Source organism: Phocoena phocoena, chromosome 18 (genome assembly GCF_963924675.1).
Source record: "Phocoena phocoena chromosome 18, mPhoPho1.1, whole genome shotgun sequence".
In the NCBI taxonomy this organism is placed as follows: domain Eukaryota; kingdom Metazoa; phylum Chordata; class Mammalia; order Artiodactyla; family Phocoenidae; genus Phocoena; species Phocoena phocoena.
The window spans coordinates 14,444,457-14,466,217 of record NC_089236.1 but is presented as its reverse complement, the minus strand read 5'-3'; the positions used below and the strand labels follow the sequence as shown (position 1 = coordinate 14,466,217).

At 38.1% G+C, this 21,761-nt stretch overlaps 1 protein-coding gene across 1 annotated transcript in view; it reads right to left on the bottom strand.

The window, feature by feature from the left end:
- The window catches only part of COG6 (component of oligomeric golgi complex 6), a 65,864-nt gene extending 47,369 nt beyond the window's left edge, over positions 1 to 18,495 (bottom strand). Inside the window, exons 1-8 of the mRNA XM_065896173.1 lie at positions 18,328 to 18,495; positions 16,342 to 16,485; positions 12,311 to 12,382; positions 10,749 to 10,807; positions 4,649 to 4,760; positions 4,200 to 4,282; positions 3,746 to 3,816; positions 499 to 592 (exon numbers count right to left, since the gene is read on the bottom strand). Coding sequence (XP_065752245.1) covers positions 499 to 592; positions 3,746 to 3,816; positions 4,200 to 4,282; positions 4,649 to 4,760; positions 10,749 to 10,807; positions 12,311 to 12,382; positions 16,342 to 16,485; positions 18,328 to 18,480 — 788 coding nt within the window. The 5' untranslated portion in view covers positions 18,481 to 18,495. The remainder of the gene's footprint in view (positions 1 to 498; positions 593 to 3,745; positions 3,817 to 4,199; positions 4,283 to 4,648; positions 4,761 to 10,748; positions 10,808 to 12,310; positions 12,383 to 16,341; positions 16,486 to 18,327) is intronic.
- Between the last annotated feature and the right edge of the window lie 3,266 nt (positions 18,496 to 21,761).

Genomic DNA, 21,761 nt, shown 5'->3' with positions numbered 1-21,761 from the left:
AAGTTCTTATCCAAAGCATTATCCCATAGCGCTTGGCTGACATAACTTACAGGATCCAATACCTGAACTCTTTCTTTCTTAAGTCCTACCAATGGAATTCTAATTTTAAATTTTCTTTTTTCATCTCTGGGCAATTATTATTTGTCAGTCTATTCGACCTTCTCTCCAGGGCAGGGTTGATACAGGAGTTTTAGTTACATACAATTCCTAGGTCGTTAACGAGATGACAGACTGGGGAAAAGCCCTTAGCCTGTACACAAATAAGAGGTAGTCTAGATACAGGGACACCTTGGTTTTCATCTCCATGTTGCATTCTACAGCAAGTAATAATATGCAAATAAGCTGATGCCCCAATGGTACCGAGATGAGATAAAAACATCACTGTAAATTATTATATTGCTCACACTATTGTATGTGAATTTGATAATACTGAAAGTCAATGTAAATTATCGAAGAAAAAGTAAGTTGTTTTTTTTTAATTAGGAAAAAGTCACTCACTTATATAAGACAGGTCTATCCTGCAGGGCTTCCATTGCCTGAGTCAGTACTGGAGATATGTCACATGATTCTTGTGTCAATGCTCTGCATTCACCTGAAAAATCATTATAACACTTATTGTGTTATATAATCATTATAACATTATAACACTTGTTAAAGTACAATTAATAAGTACCTTATTATGTCTGTTGTACAGCCAGAGTCTAAATACTGTATTAAAAAAATGCTTGGGGGGCTTCCCTGGTGGCGCAGTGGTTGAGAGTCCACCTGCTGATGCAGGGGACACGGGTTCGTGCCCCGGTCCGGGAAGATCCCACATGCCGCCGAGCGGCTGGGCCCGTGAGCCATGGCCGCTAAGCCTGCGTGTCCACAGCCTGTGCTCCGCAACGGGAGAGGCCACCGCAGTGAGAGGCCCGCGTACCGCAAAAAAAAAAAAAAAGCTTGGAAAAGCCTAGAGAACATGCCAATCAAAAACTAGTTCATGCTGTCAAACTAAAAATGTAAGCTTAAATACCTACATAACTTCAAATGACCACATCTGCTATCTGGTATACCATATATATATTTTTTTTTTTTCGGGGGGGGTGTTGGGCTTTTGTTGCTGCACGCGGGCTTTCTCTAGTTGCAGCGAGCGGGGACTACTCTTTGTTGTGGTGCGCGGGCTTCTCATTGTGGTGGCTCCTCTTGTTGCGGAGCACGGGCTCTAGGCGCGCGGGCCTCAGCAGTTGCAGCACGTGGGCTCAGTGGTTGTGGCGCACGGGCTCAGTAATTGTGCCTTCCGGGCTCTTGAGCACTGGCTCAGTAGTTGTGGCTCATGGGCTTAGTTGCTCCACGGCATGTGGGATCTTCCCGGACCAGGGCTCAGACCCGTGTCCCCTGCATTGGCAGGCAGATTCTTAACCACTGCGCCACCAGGGAAGTCCCCACATATTTTATTATTATAAAAAACTACAGTTCTGAAGGAACCAGTCAATGAACAAACGTGCACTAAATAACTGCTATACACATGGCAATGTCAAGGAGGGAAGGGAGTACTAAACATATATTACCAGTTCCTTACCTTGGGAGCAATCTTCAAGGAGTTTGCTAAAATGTTTATATGGGTAACTAATATATAGTATTAAGATTATAATTTCAAAATTGTTTAGATTTTAAACTGTTTAAAAAATCTGTACACCAATATGTCCTTTATTTTACTATCCTATCTATAAAATACTTATTAAATGTCTACTCTGCTCAAAAAACTCAGAGCATGTTCAGAAGTTCCCAACCTTTGGGAATATGAGGACCTCACGCTAGCAGTATATTTTTCTGGCACACACTGACTGAGAAAAACATACACGTGTATGGGATTGGAGCTATCTTACGATGACTCCAATGTCCCTAGGAGTCAGAATGTCAGTTTGGAACTTCCATGTTAGACGTCATGGGAGCACAAATAAATATGAGGCAATGTCCTTGCCTTTATGAAAACAGAAATCTAACTGGAGAGCTAAGACATACATATATGAAAAGTTAAGTTATGTTAGAGTAGTAAATTATTGAATACCAAATAAATATATTCAGTAGTTAGTGTTCAGAGATGGGAAAAGCCACTATGATTTAATGTAGTTGTGGAGAGTTCCAGGAAGATGTAGAACCTAAGCCTGACTTTGAAGACTGAGGTAGGATTTGGATATAAAGAGGGAAAGCCAGACCATACTTCAAATAGGAGTAAACAGTGCAAACAAGAGAAGTAGAAAAAGAAACAAGTTCTGGGGCTTCCCTGGTAGCGCAGTGGATAAGAATCTGCCTGCCAATGCAGGGGACGCAGGTTCGATCCCTGGTCCGGGAAAAGCCCACATGCCGCGGAGCAACTGAGCCCATGCACCACAACTACTAAGCCTACGCTCTAGAGCCCGCAAGCCACAACTACTGAAGCCCGCGCACCTAGAGCCCGTGCTCCGCAACAAGAGAAGCCACCGCAATGAGAAGCCCGTGCACCGCAATGAAGAGTAGCTCCCGCTCGCCGCAACTAGGGAAAGCCCGCGTGCAGCAACGAAGACTCAACACAGCCATACATACGTACATAAATAAACATTAAAAAAAAAAAAAGAAAGAAGTTTTGGAGATAAAGAGTAAATCATCTGAAACACATAAGGTTTTTCCACAGTCAAGTACAAGTATACTGGTTAACTGGATTTAATCCCAACTCCTTCCAACAGTCAGCTGGTAACATCTATTAAAATATCCTGTGCACATGTTCCATTCTTGAAGTCTTAACTACTTTGTTTTTAACAGGCAATTCTATGAACAGACTACTGAAACATTTTAAAGCAAATCTAAAGCAAATAAACCATTTGTGATAGGCAAAATAATGGTCCTCCAAAGAACCCTAATCCCTGAAACCTGTGAATATGCCATCTTACGTGGCAAAAGGGACTTTGCAGATGGAATTAGGGTGACAGACCTTAAAATAGGGACATTTTCCCAGATAACCCAAGTGGGTCCAAGATAATCATATAGGTCTTAAAAGTAAAAAAGGCTAGCAGAAGAGTTAGAGATATGAGATGGAAGAAGAGGCAGAAGAGATTCAAAGTGAGAAAGTGACTCCATCTACCCATTACTGGCTTCGAAGATGGAGGAAGGGGCCACAAGCCAAAGAATGCAGACAGCCTCTAGAAGCTGGGAAAGACCCTCAGTGACAGCCAGCAAGGCAACTCAGAGCTCAGTCCTCAGACTCAAAGAACTAAGTTATGCCAACAAACTGAATGAGCAAGGAAACAGACTACTCCTTAGAGCCTCCAGAAATGAATGCAGCCCTGCCCACATTTTAATTTTAGCATGGTGATTTCTGACTACAGAACTATAAAATAATAAATTTGTGTTATTTTAAGCCATTAAGATTGTGTTAAATTAGTTACAGCAGTAATAGAAAAACTCACCATTTATTATAGCTGTAGTAAGTACTATATGTAAATAACATGTCATGTAAATAACAAGAGATGTCTAATCAACTTTAAGATAATCTGGGGCAGAAATACTGACTTTATTTTTTTATTCCCATCCTTAATCATAGACAGTGCTTGAATGATAGTAGATGTTTATGAGACACATACAAAGACAATATGTTCAAATATAAAGTTTTTCTTTTTAAAAATAGTTTTTGTCTACTAAGATCAAAATGATATCAAATAAAGACTAAGTGAAATAACAAAATCAAACACTAATATTCATGAATCTAGACTGCATAAAAGAAATCACTTACTTTGAGCCCACCGGTAAAGTCTTTCATAAGATGTTTCTTGAAGCAAGGCCATCTGTTCCATAATTTCTAAACTAAAAACATTAAAGGTTTATTATAATTTATTAAAAAGTTTTAGCCAATAGCTATTGAATATATCTAAGAACCTAATCACTTTATTTAATTACAGAGTGATTTGGTTATAGCCTATTAACTTTTTATCATCTTGTGGAATAATTTTTCAGTAAATGTTTATAATTAAATGTCGCCAAGTTTAACACCATCACTTAGATACCCAACTGCTGTTTTACTCTGAACGTATCAGGGTATAACTTTCTCCTTATCCAAAGATACATAAAGATTAAACTTCTATTTCACAAAATGTCATAATGTCATATACTTTAAGAAGAACCTAGAAAATCGTTAAATTTTGGAAATATAAAAGGTAACACAATCATGAACTGAAAAGACTACTCACCCTGCTGTTTGTTGGTTTGTACGCAAGAGAACTTTGACATCATTATGAATCTGTTTTACTCTTCCCAATGCCTTGAAAAAATCCTTTAAAATTAAAGCATATTCTTTTTAACTATAGATCTAGAATACAGAATTTACAAAAGAAGCAATTAACAAGATTGAAAATGGTTGCCAAAGGACTTAGAGATGGGAAGGAGTGGGACAGGTGATGTAGGTTTTCTTTATAAGCCATGTTGTACTCTTTGACTTCTAAAAACAACCAAAAAAAAGTATATGTATTGCTTTGAAAAATAAGGTAATTTAAAATATGCACCTTAATTGCTAAATTTAAAAACATTTTTAAATCAAAAAAAATTTTAGGTGGTAAAATAAAGCCTTAAAAAAAGAGTGATTTCTCTATAACATCTGTAACTGCTATGCTTTAAGTGATTTTAACAGAAAGCAAAATACCTCAGTGATAGGTCCTTCTCTTGTACCTCGGAGAAGACTCATTTCGTCAGAAGTCAGCTGGAACTTGGATAAGAAGGCATCGGCAACTTGCGCTCTTATTTCTAATGTTTGACTGTAATATTTCAAAAAAGGCAACAAAAAATCAAGCACACTATGCATCTGCATAGCTTTAAGACAAGTTACATCTGACACAACTTTTAAAACAAAGGTGTGGAAGAGTCTCAATATCTTCAAAAGCCTTATTTCTGCCTCAAATATTAGAAGCCCATCAGGCACGTAGGTGATAAAACTGGCTAATATTGTTCAGTAGAAGCCACAGTAAAATGATTAATCATTAAGCAGAAGAAGAAATACATTCATGAATGGTCCGGGTATTACAATCCTTAGCCACTTAGGTGTACTTGCACAGTTTGCCTCTTGAAAACAAAGTTATCTTACAGAAGAGAAATATGCCAGTTAATTTCTTCTCAGTCACTAAAAAAATCCTAAGCCTTTGAAGCTTGCACATGAAGTACACAACAACCAAAAATCAGGTCCATTATTTTCTTATTTTAGGTTAGAAATAGTAGTCAAGAATTCATTTAGTAATCCCTCATTAAATCAAAAAAATCACTCTTCCACTCTCCCTTCCCCACTTTTTCTGCATACGATCATAAAAAAAAAAGTCTTTTCAATTATACTATCCGAACGCAACCTATCTAGACTAGCTGACAATTAGCAAAAGGCACACTCTAGTCTGCAGGGACCTGGAAGGACTGAGCAGGGTCCCATCTAAGGGCAAGTCAGGAATACAAACTACAAGAGCAGAAATTCAACATCCCTGCCTTCTAGATCTTAGATGTGAAGATATATAAATAAAATTATAAGTGTTTCACTAGTAGTGTTCACAGGGCAGTGATATTCCACAATCTAACAATATTCAAACGAAACTGAACAAAGATAAACATTAACCCTATCTGAACAGACAGTACAACGCATGCCATCTTTGTTTGTACTCGAGTTGTGAGGTTTTAAATTCAGTCAAATGCCCTGCTGAATGACATAGGTTAGAAAGGAAAGGTCCTCCAGGTGGCAGTAATGTTCTGTTTTTCTCAAATAATGTAAATCACCTAATTAAATTTATACAGATTTAAATAGCCTATGTCCTTAATCATCTTATTAATCCTGATACTGATATCTAAAAGTTACCTAAACAGGTTTTGTTTTAGATAAAGCTCAAATTGTTATCATACAGGATTTAAAGCAATTTTAACACTTCATAAAATTCCTTGAGACTATACAAATTAACCATTTCAATGAAAACGTTTTGAGAGTTTCTTTTGGATTTTATAGTCAATTCATCACGCACAATGGAAAATTCATCGCTTTATTGGTTCATTTTGTCTAAACTAAATCTAGCACAGTTGACCCTTGAACAACATGGGGGTCAGGGACGCCGACCCCAGCCCCCAACCCCCTGCCCAGTGCAATGGAAAATCTGCACCAGCCAGATTCAACTTTACAGCCAGCCCTCTGCACCAGAGGATTCAACCCACCATGGCCTGTGTAGGACTGCAGTACTTATTAACTGAAAAAAAACCCACATATAAGTGGACCTGTGCAGTTCAAACCCGTATTGCTCAAGGATCAACTGTAAATTCAAGATATTATTTAAATCACATTACTCTTTAGTTTTACCATATATAGTCTTCCCAGGTAAAATTTCACAACCATTCTTGACGAAGTTGCGGAGTATTTGTACAATCAAGTAGCATGAACAGGGATCTCCAAGGTGTAAAGGCCCTGAGCTAGGGTCTGAGGTGACAAAAGGTACACATGAGGCAGACCCTGCCCTACTGTACAATACAAATGAAATATGGTAACTTTTGGAGGGCTTTTAGTATCTAAATTAAAAGTATATGAAATTAATGCTAAAATAAAACATAAATGGTTATTGTAAATTAAAACTTCTAAGAGTATTTGATGTGTATTCATGTAATCACTGTATATGATGTAAGTTATATAAAACATAAGTGAATATGGCAAATGCATACTGTGGAATAATATACAGCAAATAAAAAATGAGGTCGAGCTATATGTAGTCACACAAAATTATCTATAAGGCACTTATAGGTACAAAAAACAAGTCACAGAAAAATACGTACAGCAACCCCCATGTACTTTTAAAAAGAAACTTTACACATACACAGGAATTTTCAGGACATGTATTCACATACTGCCTGAGTATATAAAATAAACAGATTATTTCATTTTTATAATGATTCTTTTAAACCATCCCAGAACATGATTTATGAATCTTGTGGTATTGGTTTTTTCCTGAAAATATACCCCTGTCATATTTTAACTCTAACTTCTAAACTCATCTCCACCAAATAATTTCAAAATAATTGAAAAAAGCTAGCAAAAAAAAGGGGTGGGTGGGGAGGCATAAGATATAGATCAAAACAACAAAAAAAGCAAAGAAATATACATGGCAAAACAAAATGAAAACAAGGTTGATCTACCAATATTCGGTTAAATGTAAATTAAAATAGTGTGATACCATTTTTCATCTATAAAATTGCTGTTTTTAATGACAACATCTAGTGTCTACAGGGTTTAATAAAATAGACATTCTCATATATTGCTGATGAAGCTGGAAATTGGCATAACCTTTCCGGAGAGAAATTTAGGCAATATATATGAAGATACTTTTTAAAATTTCTACCATTTGATTCTTTAATTACAATCAAATTCTAGGAATTTATCCTAAGAAAATAATCTGAAATGCACAAAATGATTTAAAAACACTTACCAAACCATTACGTTTAATAATGGAAACAATATCTGATAATTTAAAAATGCTTGTTCATTCACAAGAAAAAATACAATGCCACATTAAAAAACATGTTTTTTAAAAATAAATGATATAGGAAAACTAACATGAAATTTTACGTGAGTGAAGTAAAATGTAACTATGCATACATACTAACTCTGGGAGAAGATACACCAAACTGTTAACAGTGGCTATGTCTGGGTGGTGAAACTACACCTGACTGTAATTTTCTTCTTTAAGTCTTACATACATAAAGGAGAAGAAAGAAGAAAGATGTGATGCTCCCCTGCCTTCTCCTAACTTTTTACCAGGCAATGAAAGAATATGTATCACATATGCTCTATATTTTTACATGTATATTTGTGCAAAATAAATCCTTTTTATATTTTTATGTGTTACCAACTTCAAAACCTAAATTAAAATAGCTTATAACAAATAATTAAAATTACAAAACCATTAAAAAATAAAGTAGTAAGAAAGAAAGAGGGACTTCCCTGGTGGCGCAGTGGTTAAGAATCCACCTGCCAATGCAGGGGACACGGGTTCGAGCCCTGGTCCGGGAAGATCCCACATGCCGCGGAGCAACTAAGCCCATGCGCCACAACTACTGAGCCTGTACTCTAGAGCCCGCAAGCCACATTACTGAAGCCCACATGCCCTGGGCCCACACGCTGCAACTACTGAAGCCCACATGCTCTAGGGCCCGTGTGCCGCAACTACTGAGCTCGCGTGCTGCAACTGCTGAAGCCTGTGTGCCTACAGCCTGTGCTCCACAACGAGAGAAGCCACCGCAATGAGAAGCCCGTGCACTGCAACTAAGAGGAGCTCCTGCTTGCCCCAACTAGAGAAAGCCTGCGCCCAGGAACAAAGACCCAACGCAGCCAAAAATAAATAAAAGAAAAAAAGAAAAAGAGAAAGAATGAGAACTTAAATAACATAGCTGAGGAAAGCTATCGCAATTAAGGGCAGAACAGCCTAAACTTCCAGCCACCAAAGCCAATGTAGAAACAAGATGTGCTACACAACTTTGTCTAATAAGGGGGGAGAAATATGAAGGGTAACGCTCCTTGAGGTATGTCAGACAGTGTGGTCAGCAGACTGTACCCTGTGACACAGTTTATTATTCCTTTCTTCAGATGTGATAACTGAGACTGAGGGAGGTTAAGAAATAACTCGTTAAAGATTAAAAATCTAATGACTTCTTACCCAAGATTTGTATTAGAATTCAGGTTTTCAAGGTCTACATTCTTTCCACTAACATACTACACCTCAAAAATAAACAAACATAAGCCAGAGGCTATGTTTTTCTGAGTCCAGACAGAAATTTGGCTGGTAGGCCTTTCCATGAGACAAAAAAATACATAATAAATAGTGATTTCAGTGGTATTCAAAAATATGGAGGTATGTTCATCTGGACATAGCCTTTCCTAATCATCAATGAAACCCATCTTCTGACTGTCAATTAAACATTAAGGGCAAATGTTAAACTGCAGTTCTGTGGAGACAATTCTACACCAAACTTTACCTATAGAGCAACAGCTGTCAAAATGACCTCCTTCTAACTCAGTTGGAAAAAATATTCATATCATTTATAAATTTGTCTGAATAAGAATATCATGTTATCCAAATAAGCCCATAGAATTTCTATTTCTTTTTTTTTTTTTTTTTTAATTTATTTATTTTATTTATTTTGGGTCTTAGTCGTGGTGCGCGGGCTTCTCATTGCGGTGGCCTCCCCCGCTGCGGAGCACGGGCTCCAGAGCGCAGGCTCAGTAGCTGTGCTGCTCCGGCCCAGCTGCTCTGTTGCATGTGGGATCCTCCCCGGACCAGGGCTCAAACCTGTGTCCCCTGCGCTGGCAGGCGGGCTCCCAACCACTGTGCCACCGGGGGAGCCCCAGAATTTCTATTTCTAAAGCCAAATGCTTGTCTAAGTTTCTCGTTAAAAAGGAAAAGGTAATTTTTTAAAATGGAAAAACAACTCTGCCAGCACCCAGGAATCTGTTATGATTTCTGCTATGTAATTTTCTTAAAATACATTCACACAAATGTTCATTTGGCACATCAAATCCATAGCTCTTGGGATACTAGAATGCCATAAATGTTTGCTTCCCAGAAACATGCCAGGCCAAAACACTTTTTTCATAGGCTTTCTAAAATAATAAACATAAACAACCTTGCTTAAATAGTTTTGACAACATATGAACAGAAGGACAATATTCTAATATTGCCTCCTGCAGACATTAACCAGTCCCATACATGTTACGAGCTCCAATAAAATGCTTATTTTTCATTTTTTATTTTATGTTCCTTTCCTGACATTGGAATAGCTATATTTCATATTCATTCACTCAAAATTATTTATTGAATCTACAATGTGTTACGCATTGGAGACACAAAAAGAGACTAAGAAATTGTCATCGTTCTCAAGGAGCTCACAGTTCAGTAGGAAAGAGAGTCAAACCAATCATTAGTTACGAGACTGTACTACACACTACAGTAAAGATGGCAAGAGGAAGATTTAACTCAGACCACAAACTCAGACCACAAACTTTGTAAACAGGATTGGTGATCTGTTACTCTTAGTTTTAGTCACAATTTTCAGTTGAATCCATATATGCTTTTATAGTCAGCCAACAATAACTTAACAGAAAAATTTATGTGTGGGTCTCTAACTGCAAATTTCTTTTCTAGGAAACTTTTCTTTCAAAAGATTAGTTGTGATACTAAAAACATTCTAATTTGATGCTCAAGGCACATGCTTAGTTCTGAGTACAGAAATCCAGCACCTGCCTTTCCTTAGAGAGTTGGCTGCTCTGTAGAGCCAACCATCTCTTCACATCAGCTGAGGCTGCAACTTTTCTCATCGTGGTCCATGCACCAATGGGAGAGACCTGTGTGGTGATGGAACGGTTCTGTATCTTGACTGTAGCAAGATGCATAATCGGAAGTAAAAAATAAAAGACAATTATGAGAAAAAGATAATAAAATTACTAAAACTTTGAAAAATCCACATTTTAAAAAGCAGTCATTTTTTAATTCTATGGCAAACAAACAATGCATCATCACTTCCAAAGAGGGATAATCTCTCAATCATCCCAATTATCAATGTTCCTAAACTATTGTTTTATGTTTATTTTACTCTTGGATAACAGCTTACAACCTCATACTTTGTATCATTTTTGAGTCACGTTTTTGATTATTGTTTTAACTTTGAAGTTATCTATAATTTTCTTTCCCAGTTATCTCCAAATTAATGAAGAGTTGATTATGTAAAGAAAAACTTACCTTTCAGCTTGAAGCTTAGTGGTTTTTATTATTAAATCTTGAGTCTGTTCCTTTGCTGCCTAAAATTATAAACATATCTATTATCAGTACATTTCAACTTTTTTCAACTTCAGAAAACTAATAGTGCCACTTACTAGAGTTCAGACTATAGCAAATGAGATCACACTCCAGAACTCAAAAGTTTAAAAAAGGCCCAAGTACCTGAAATAGATGTTTCAAGGCTCATACACTACGTTTAATAAGAAGAACTCACTCAGAACGCTAAGGCTTACAAGAAAGAAAAAGGTATCACAACGATGTTTATTAAGGAATTTAATAGCTCCTGATGCTTCTCAGTGGAACAGAAGCACTGCCAGAGCCAGGTAAGGATGAAGAAGAGGACTTCGGCTATAGACATGCTGAGTTGAGGTACCAGGAAACCTCCGAATGAAGCTGTAAGTTAAGTCACTGATACGCCGTTGTGGAACTCAACAGAAATACCCAAGGTGGAGATAAAAATTTGAGAGTTGGGATATACAAAAAAGAAAACCCTCATATAGGATTCTGGAGAACATTAAAGATAGCCCCATCTAAAGGACAGAGGGCTGTTCCTGGCCAAGTCATACTAAACAATCCTCTCTCTCCCAAACCAGAGCTGAAAGGATGAGGAGTGAAAACTTGATGAAAAGGTATTTCAAGGATTAGGAAAATATTTATAAAGTGAATTGAAACAAATCACAAGTGTAACCAGTGAGATTCTCTCTCAAAGACCTGAACTGGGGAACACTACAAAACTAAGGCAGTTACTAACGAGAAGAGAAACAAGTGAGTGGTTGTGAGGCAGGTAGAAACACAGGGCATTAAATGAGTCAGAAGTATGTAGGTCAGGGCTTCCCTGGTGGCGCAGTGGTTGAGAGTCTGCCTGCCGATGCAGGGGACACGGGTTCGTGCCCCGGTCCGGGAGGATCCCACGTGCCGCGGAGCGGCTGGGCCCGTGAGCCATGGCCGCTGAGCCTGCGCGTCCGGAGCCTGTGCTCCGCAACGGGAGAGGCCACAACAGTGAGAGGCCCGCGTACCGCAAAAAAAAAAAAAAAAAAAAGAAGTATGTAGGTCAATGTTAACTCTACAGCCAAACTAGAGGTTTGGAACTGCTTTAATAAACAGACTTAAACTTACAAACATTTTCCTGAGATATTTTTAGGCTGAACATAAATCATAATTAAGCTGGGTCTTTACTGGGCATAGCATTAGTTTGAAATTATTCCTAAGGCTTTCTACTAAGGAATTTATTTCTGCTGCATTTGTTGAACATTATGGGATTGAAAAGTTTATCAAGATTCCACAGTTATCTCTATACTGGCAAGATCAAAATATAAAGGCTTCTGGAGTTAACTGTGCAATATTAGTAAACCATCACCAAAGAGACACAAAGACATTTATAGTTAAAAAACATAAGCATGATATTTATATTCAAACATCCTACAGGGCATGATGTATCAGATATCCACACATTTTGTAGACCTAGCTAGCAATTTCTGAAAGCTTATCAGGAACTAGGCTAAAATCCAGACATTATACAGTACCTGTAGGCGACATGTCATATCTTGACAACAACTGTTCATTGCCTGAACATCTTCATGTATGCTTTCAAGTTCCTGAAAATGAAAAAAGTAACATCAAGCAGTATATATATAGTTAAAGAAATTTCTCCTCTTAGCCAAATCCTTATTTTTGTCCCTTTCTTGCCAAAGCATGACAAAAGATCCCATATTTAAGACTGAAAATGATTAAAAAGAATAATATCTAGTATAAGAAAAGATGTAAAAAAAAAAAACCTAGTATATTCTTTTTAGAGGGTCTGACAATAGGAAAATGGCAAATGCTTTAAGAATATGAATACCTGTTTATTCAGAAATTCTCATACTAAGAATTTATCCTAAGAAATTAATCAGATAAGTGTGCAATATATGTAAGAGATGATCAACACAGAGTTGCCTAAAACAAATGGAAAATGGGAAATGTTTCCAACCATACAATGGAAACCCGTGCATACATTAACAACGATAATATCTGTGTGTGTGTGTGTGTGTGTGTGTGTGTGTGTGTGTGTAAATTAGCATGGAAAGATGTCTATATAAAGCTAAAAGAAGGCTTATAAAGCAATACATATATATGTGTGCAGAAGAACACAGGGAAGACTATGAAGGGCTATACAATAAAATACTGACAGGTTATTTCTGTGTAGTAGAATCATAAGTAATATCGCTAGTTCCTTCTATGTCTGACTTTATTATTTATCTTTTCTATAATGAATTATTTATAACTTTTAATTAATAAAAAACAAGAAAATTTGAAAACCCAATAAACAATAGTGCCTCCTCCTGTATGGTTGAAAGTAATCACATATTAGATCATGCCAAAAATCTGGTAAGTCTCCCAGTAACATTCTTTCCCTATATACTCCCACCTCCAGCCCCCTCCACATATGCAAGAATTTAGCTGGTCACTAAGGTCTATCATTTATAGCCCTTATTATGTACATCTTATCCATTTCTTTTTTTACAACCCAAACAGCTACTACTTGAGTTCAGTTCAATTGCTTTCTCCTGTATGGACTGATAAAAAACGGTCTTCCAACAGGCCTCCCAGGCTCCAAACTCTTTACTAAATCATTCTCTACAATCTTTACTGAACCAATCTCTTAATATAAAAAAAATGATATCACAGAATTATATTTAACTTCATACTGCACTATTATCTTCTTTTTCCCAATTCAATTCAGTGTAACACAACAGAAAGATATGCAAGGAAAGAAAGTTTCAGTGGGAGACATGGTCTTACTATGGTCTCTTTCAACACAATGCCCAAACCTTCAAATGAAAACATGACAGTTTTATGAAGGGATGGGCCAATCATAGGGCAAGAGATAAGAAAGCAACCAAGCAGGACTACGAACAAAATGTAAGGATGAACCAGAGTTAGGAAATCACTTACAAGAATATGAGCATACATCCTAGTTCCAGAATTACATTTTTTCCTTTCTCTATATAAAGTACTTTGAATTATAAAAATCATAGCACCAGACATTTTCAAATGTTACTCTCTGTATCTTACCATTAATAGAATGTAAATCAGATTAGTTAAGTGCTAAACTGCTTTAAACAATAAAAGAATGATTTCAAAATAGCAATTAATGTCAGCAATAGCAAATAGGTACTAATAGGCAAATTAATCTATTTTCTTAAATCTCACTGTATAAGACTAGCACTATGACATTTTATCAGCCAACAAGGTCAAGAATAACTACTCCTAATATTTACTTTAGCTACTATAGTACACTGAATGAATCTGATTTGTAAAATAATAGAAATTACATCTCTTAATATATGACTTAAATGCAGAGATTTGCTAAATTGTAATTCAAGAACCTTTACATTGCTTGTATGTAAAGCCTTCATTTGAACTCAAACTGCCTTTTATTCCCGATTAAATTACAGGTTGTTAAATACAATTGCAGTATGATAACCTTTAAAGAAATCTTTTATTATGGAAAAATTCCAAAATTATCTAAAAGTTGAGATAATGTGAATGCCTATGTACACATCACACGGCTTTAACAATTAGCAACTCATGACCACTCTTGTTTAATCTACCTCTGTACCCACTTTCTAACTCTCTTCCCATCCACTTTCTCCCTCCCCAAGCTGAATTATTTTGAATTCCAGATAGCATATCATTTCATCCATAAACATATCAGTATGCACTTCTAAGAGAACTCAAAAAAAAATGCCATTTACCCATCTAAACATTCAACAATAATCCCTTAATATCAAATTTCTATTCAGTGTTCAAATTTTCCCAGTTGTTTCAGTTTTTTTAATAATTTGTTCAAGTTGGGAACCCAATGATATTCACAAACATCAACTGGTTGATATTTCCTTTATTTCTTTAAATAAAGTGTCTTTCTCTTACGATTTATTTGTTGAAGAAACCAGTTCATTTGCCTGCACAGTTCCCAGCACACCAGACCTGCTGACTGCTTCTTCATACTGTTAACATACTCCTCTGTCCCCAGTATTTCCTATAAACTTGCAATTAGATCTAGAAGCTTGATTATATTCTGGTCCAATTTTCTTGCAAGAATTCTTCACAGGTGATGTTGTATACCTTTGTTAGCAGTCACATATATGACTGTTTCTTTTTGTGAGATAAGCAGTTACTGATGATAGTGGTTTCAACTTGGGCAAATTTGTCCCCCAAGGAGGCATCTGGCAATGTTTGGAAACATTTTTGGCTGGAACAACTTGAGGAAAGGTGGTGCTCCTGGTATATAGTGGACAGAGGCCAGGGATGCTGCCAAACATCCTACAAAGCAGAAGACAACCCTCAACAACTATCTGGCCCCAAATGTCAATAGTGCCAAGACTAAGAAACCCTGAGCTAGATCCTTTAAACAGTGGTTACAAAATCTTCTATCATTTCTTCATTTAGTAAGTGGAATATTACTATAAAGGGAAGCCTTGCCTCAACAACTGTATATAGTTGGTACCAAAGACAGGATAAATGCTTGACTCTTTCCTTTTATTTAGTTGTTTTAAAAACGATAAGTTGGTTCCCTCATATCCACCTAAGATAACCAGTGAGGGTTCTGTTGGTTTTTAGTATCATTATGAACTCATGGATTCAAATATGCTTGCTGTGTTTCAGTCCACTGCAGTCATTCCTACTGATGCTCAAATCACCTATATTACGCCAGCGGAAACCTAAGTTAGCTCCAGAGTCCTTTTGACACTTCCCAGTAGTCTTGTACAGCCTCCTCACTTTGGTACTTTCTTCCAGAGGGAAATGGTGTTTAGAGAGTACAGTTTAGATGTGCTCATCACTACTATCTCTCCCTATTTTTACGAACACTACCAAACTTCCCTTTTAATCTTCCAGATTATTAGCCTTCAGCCAATGAAATCCTACTACACTGTTAAAAATAATCTGTCTCACTAGAACCATGTATGACACTTTCATACAACTCACACAGAACTATTAACTATGTAATATCACTCAGTAATATTAACATAATTAATGAAGTATTATATAATACATAAATAAAATATAACATAATAAATAAAATTCATTTTCACCCTATGGTGAGTAAACGGCTCACTCAAGTGTAATGAAACATTATTTATTAACTGAAGTCATTGATCCTAATTAATCTGAAAATTTCATAATTTAGGATGCAGTAAAGTAACTCAATCCTAATTCATCATGGAGAAGTGGTTATCTAAGGGAGGTTTATTCAGTGAGGGACTATTTCTACTGGAAAACCACTCAGAGAAGTGCTATTTTTTGTTTGTTTGTTTCAAAAGCTAAGATTCCTAAAAGAATATCCTGGAACATATGTTACAACTTTCCAAAAAGCAGCACTAGTGGAGGTTAGAGATTTAGAAATCACACTAATCCAGAGAAAGACCTAGAAGCTGCTGGAGTAAGTAGCTAAATTTCTATCTGAGCACGGTACACGAGTTGCAAACATATCAACTCTATCCATAGAGAAGCTCAGCACAGAGCCAGGCATATAGTAAGCTCTCAATAAATGGTAAGTGAAAAGTTTACATACTTCCTTCACTTCCTTGAAAATGCTTACAAACTCTTCATTGATGGCTAAACTTCTGCGTTCAATATCTCCACGTAAATTTCTTCGAGTGCGCAAACTATTTTCAACAAAAAAGGTTGAGAGTGCCTTGAGAGCTTCCAACATCTCCTACATAATTGATAATAAAAGAATATTATTGGGACCGATTTTCAAATGTTTTTCTAATCTCAAGCAAAAATTTAATGAAATCATTTCCAAATAATTTGTTTCCATTACACAATCCAAAATATACTGGATGACCTTCACATTACTGAACAGTAAACTTATTTCTGAGACACAATAAGGACATACTTACTTGTGCATTGTGACATATATACGTTATTCAATGCAGAATTGTTTGGAACTGCAAAGATTAGAAAAAACCGTAATGTCCATCTAAAAAGGATTGGTTTAAAGACATTATGATATAGCCATTGAAAAAAAGTGGAAATTCTTGGGACTTCCCTGGCAGCGCAGTGGTTAAGAATCTGCCTGCCAATGCAGGGGACATGGGTTTGAACCCTGGTCCGGGAAGATCCCACATGCCGCGGAGCAACTGAGTCTGTGCGCCACAACTACTAATAAGCCTGTACTCTAGAGCCCGTGCGCCACAACTAATGAAGCCCACACGCCTAGAGCACATGCTCCGCAACAAGAGAAGCCACCACAATGAGAAGCCCGCGCACCACAAGAGTAGCCCCCGCTCGCCGAAACTAGAGAAAGCCAGCGCGCAGCAACGAAGACCCAATGCAGCCAAAAATAAATAAATTTTTAAAAAGTGAATTAACATTTAACAAGAAATAACTGCTGCGGCACTGTGCTGAGCATTTCTCCTGGATTCTCTCATTGAACCTACACAACAACCCTGAGGAGGTTACTGGCAGTATTCCCAATTTAGAAACTTAACATAAGCCCACAGAAGTTAAGGGACTTATTGAAACCATGATGCACCAATTTGGTGGTTATATCTAATAAGTGGTGGTCCCAGAGCCAACCTTTCTTACTCATTATAGTGTAATGCTATTTTTTACACACCAATTCTTATTGACAGCTTACTGTCAGTTACCTAAAAATTTATCTATAAAAATAAAATTTTTATAGATAAAAATTCTATATCTATAGATTAAAAATTCTATTTTTATCTATAAAAATGTATCTGTAAAACTCTCACTTAAACATAGTCTAAAATATGTATAAAAATAAAAATTTATCTATGAAACTTATCTAAAAATTTTAGATAGAAACTTATCTATAAAACTCTCACTTATACACATTCTTTTTTCTTTATGCCACCATGGCATGACCAATATACCTAGCGACTCAGTGATACAGAAGAGATAATCTGCTACCACGGGAGATGGAAAGTCCAATCTAAGTTTCAGGAGGTACTTGGGAGAGGATAAACTATCCTGTAAAGAAATACAGCATGAGCCCATTACATCATAGACAGTGCTTGGCTCACAACAAAAACTAGTAGCCATGAGCAGGTGGTAGCCCTTTCGCGCTGCAAATTATTTTAATTGTTTTCACCTGTCAATGGAAAGGCTCAAGGATGCTTAGCCCTGACCTCCTGTTCCCCCTAAGCTCCCCATTCGCGTTATCTTATTTTGTAGTTTGCTCTTTTGCATTTTTCTTCTCCTGCCTGGGGCTCTCCTCTCCCCTCCCTGCTCAGACCCCCGACACCTGCGGGAGCAGGGGACTTCACCGTTTGCCTTCCCGATCCAGAGTCTTCGAAGAACAGTTTTAATTAAATATGGGGCAACACCCAGGAAACCTCTTTGCTCTTCCAGGGGCTCCTCGGCCTCCCCTTTCTCACCTGCCCCACGCGGCAGCGCAGCGGGTCCCGCGGGCCTGGGGTCCCCTCCGCGGCGGGGACAGGGACGAGCCCGAGGGCGCCGGACAGACACCGCCCCCAGCCCGGGTCCGACCCGCAGACGACGCAGCACCCTCGACCCCGCCAGTCCCGCTCACCTTGTCGTTGTCCAGCCGTGTGTCCAGGATCTTACGCAGTTTCCGCGACAGCGGGTTGTTAGTCTGCGCCGAGGGCCCGCCGGCCCCATTGTTGAGGCCGTTGGCAGCCCCGGTGGCGGGCACTGCTACTACTTCCCCGCTGCCCTCGGCCATAGCGCCGCGCGTCCCGCCCCCCAACTCGGCCCCAGCCACCTTAGCCCAGAGCACTGACGCGCCCGCAGCCCCATAGCGCGCAGGCGCGCGTTTGCCGCGCAGGCGCGCATCTGCCGCGCATGCGCCCTCGGAAGGCTCGGCTTTCGCCCACTCCTGTGCCGCCAGGCTGCTAGGAGTGGTAACAGCTGCTGGGAGGGTAGAGAAGTTGGGGGAGGCGGAGCAAGACCCGCCGGGTGAGAGGAGAGTAACGCGAGATTTTGCAAAGTGGACTGAAATTCAAATCAGGTTTGGAGTTTGGGAATTACGGTTTATGGGATTAAAGGAACTTCGGGGTCCTGAATCTGTGAAAGTCTGAGCTAGACTTAAGTAAAATACACTGAGGCCTGTGCCTGGGCAACTGTGTTCAGTAAAAGCTAACTCTAGTTAAATTCACTTTAGAATACTTTGTAACTGTTTCCTGCTATGAAGGAGATTTAAATGAAGATGTGGAAAGAATTCCAAAATATAGTATGTGAAAAAGCAAGGCGAGTTACAGTGTGTATAGTGTGATCACTTGTGTGGTGTGTGTGTGAAATAGAGGTACATGTAAATTTAGGCCTTTTTTTTTTTTCCAGGATGACATTCCTTTGGAAGAGAGGCTTCCAATTTTCATTTTGTACCTTTCCAAATGGACTGAATTTTCTAATCTTCCCCGTGGGTTACTTAGTATGTCAACAGCGGTTATTAAGGTAAGGTAATTATGGCCTACTTTTCTGTGTTTATTTGTACTTCTCTGAATTTGCAATTGTAAAAAAAAAAAGGAAACAAAATAATTTGAAAATTAGGATGATATAGTAGGATGAAGACAGGGAAATTATTGTAAAATTTAAATATATTTAAAGCAATTTGTATATTTTTTAATGTTCATCTATCATTCTTTTATAAGGCTAACTGTAAATACTAAGTTAAGGGCTTGAAATCAATACTTTTCAACAGTTCAAATCAGTATTTTCCAACAGTTAAAATAAATATTCAGGTAAGCCTCATTAGAGACCTAGGTTTTATATATGTACATATTTATATATGTGTATATGTGATATTTATATATAACAATTTTTATTGAAGATAAAGGTTTTCTTTTATTGAAAATGTAAAAGATATTTATGTGTATTGAACTTCCTTAATATAGTAGACACTGAAAGTATTAGAGACAGACTCTGACTTAAATATTTTAATTTAATGGGAGAGCAAATACATGCATGTAAAAGAGTAAAGCATTTTTATATAACAAAGCATTTTTTAATAAATTTATTTATTTGTTTGTTTTTGGCTGCGTTGGGTCTTCGTTTCTTCACGTGGCTTTCTCTAGTTGTGGCAAGTGGGGGCTACTCTTCGTTGCGGTGCGTGGGCTTCCATTGTGGTGGCTTCTCTTTGCTGCGGAGCATGGGCTCTAGGTGCGTGGGCTTCAGTAGTTGTGGCACATGGGCTCAGTAGTTGTGGCTCGAAGGCTCTAGAGCGCAGGCTCAGTAGTTGTGGCTCGAAGGCTCTAGAGCGCAGGCTCAGTAGTTGTGGCTCGAAGGCTCTAGAGCGCAGGCTCAGTAGTTGCGGCGCACAGGCTTAGTTGCTCCGCGGCATGTGGGAAAGCATTTTTATATAACCACAGAAGAACCATGCTGAAGTGTAAAACGTGGACATTCTTACCTTCCAAGTAGCCGTTGAAAGGAGGGCCACTTCAATTTCCCCCTCTTCCCCTTTGGTTAGTTATTAAAGCTTTCCTGCTCTTTGGCTTCTGAAATAAGTGGAAGTCACATCATTTTGGTCACTGTGACTTCATCAAAGTATAATATGGCATTTATTAAAGCCATGTCTGGTGAATCACAGAATAAAATAGAATGCTCAGTCCTCTACATTCTTCCCTGTATTAAAAACAATAGCTTCTATTATTTAGTGTCCAAATTTATTGAGAATCAGGCTCAATGCTGGATCCTTTTAATACACTATTGTTATCTGCATAACTACCCTGCAGCATAGGGATCATTACCATTTTATCATGTCATTAGTATTCTGTTTATGATGAGTAATCCAAGCCTACAGAAGTCTTTCCGAGGACATAAGGCTACCTCACATCTCATCGTTAGTTACCAGCTAAGTTGGCAGTAGTTTTCAAATTCTACTACTGCTTCCTCAGTTTTCATTTTGAGTTGTGTACACCTCTCACTTGGAATGTAGGCAAAAACTTTTGCAGCCAAACTTTCAAATGTATTCTGTGTCGGTGTTGCCTTGACACTGTTCTTACTACCTTTGCACTGACACCAGCACTATTTCTCGAAAACAGATTTGGTCCTATCACTTTTTTGCTTTAAAAACCATGATAGCAGTTATTGAATAAAATAACTTTTTAGTATGGTGTACACATACCTTCATAATCAGATCTCAGAGTTATCACTGTAGTTTTATTTCTAGGTACTTGTTTGTGATTATAACACTCAAGCCACCTGTATTTTTGGGGCCACAAACACATCCCAAACTTTTAAGTCCCCATACATTGGCTCATACAACTCACTCTTCCAGGAATGTGTGCTCCTGGGAAACTGGTGAAATCCTATTTGTCCTTCTGGCTCCACTCAAATATCACTTCTTCTCTGTACCTTCACATAGCTCCCCATCTGGCCTTGGGCAGAATTAATTGATATGTCATGCAAATTCCATAGCACTTAATATAATACAACACCTCTAATAACTTGTGTCATACAATTATTTTTAAATTTACTTAAGTTTTGTGTTCCTCCACTAGACTCTAAGTACCTGGATGATGGGGACTTTGCCCTCCTGGTTTCCAGCACAATATCGTACACAATATATGAGCTGATGAAAGGCTTACTGAGTGAAAAGTATTGAAATGAAGTTTTTGTGTTTTTTTAATTTTATTAATTTTGGCTGTGTTGGGTCTTCATTGCTGCGCACGGGCTTTTCTCTAGTTGCGGCGAGTGTGGGCTACTCTTCGTTGTGGTGTGTGGGCTTCTCTTGTTGCAGAGCACGGGCTCTAGAGCACAGGCTCTAGAGCACAGGCTCAGTAGTTATGGCTCACGGGCTCTAGAGGACAGGCTCAGTAGTTGTGGCACACGGGTTTAGCTGCTCTACAGCATGTGGGATCTTCCCGGATCAGGGATTGAACCTGTGTCCCCTGCATTGGCAGGCAGACTGCCAACCACTGCACCACCAGGGAAGTCCCGAAGTAAAGTTTTACAGCTTTATAAGTTAGAGTTTTTTTCTTTTGAAGTGTAGTTGATTTACAATGTTGT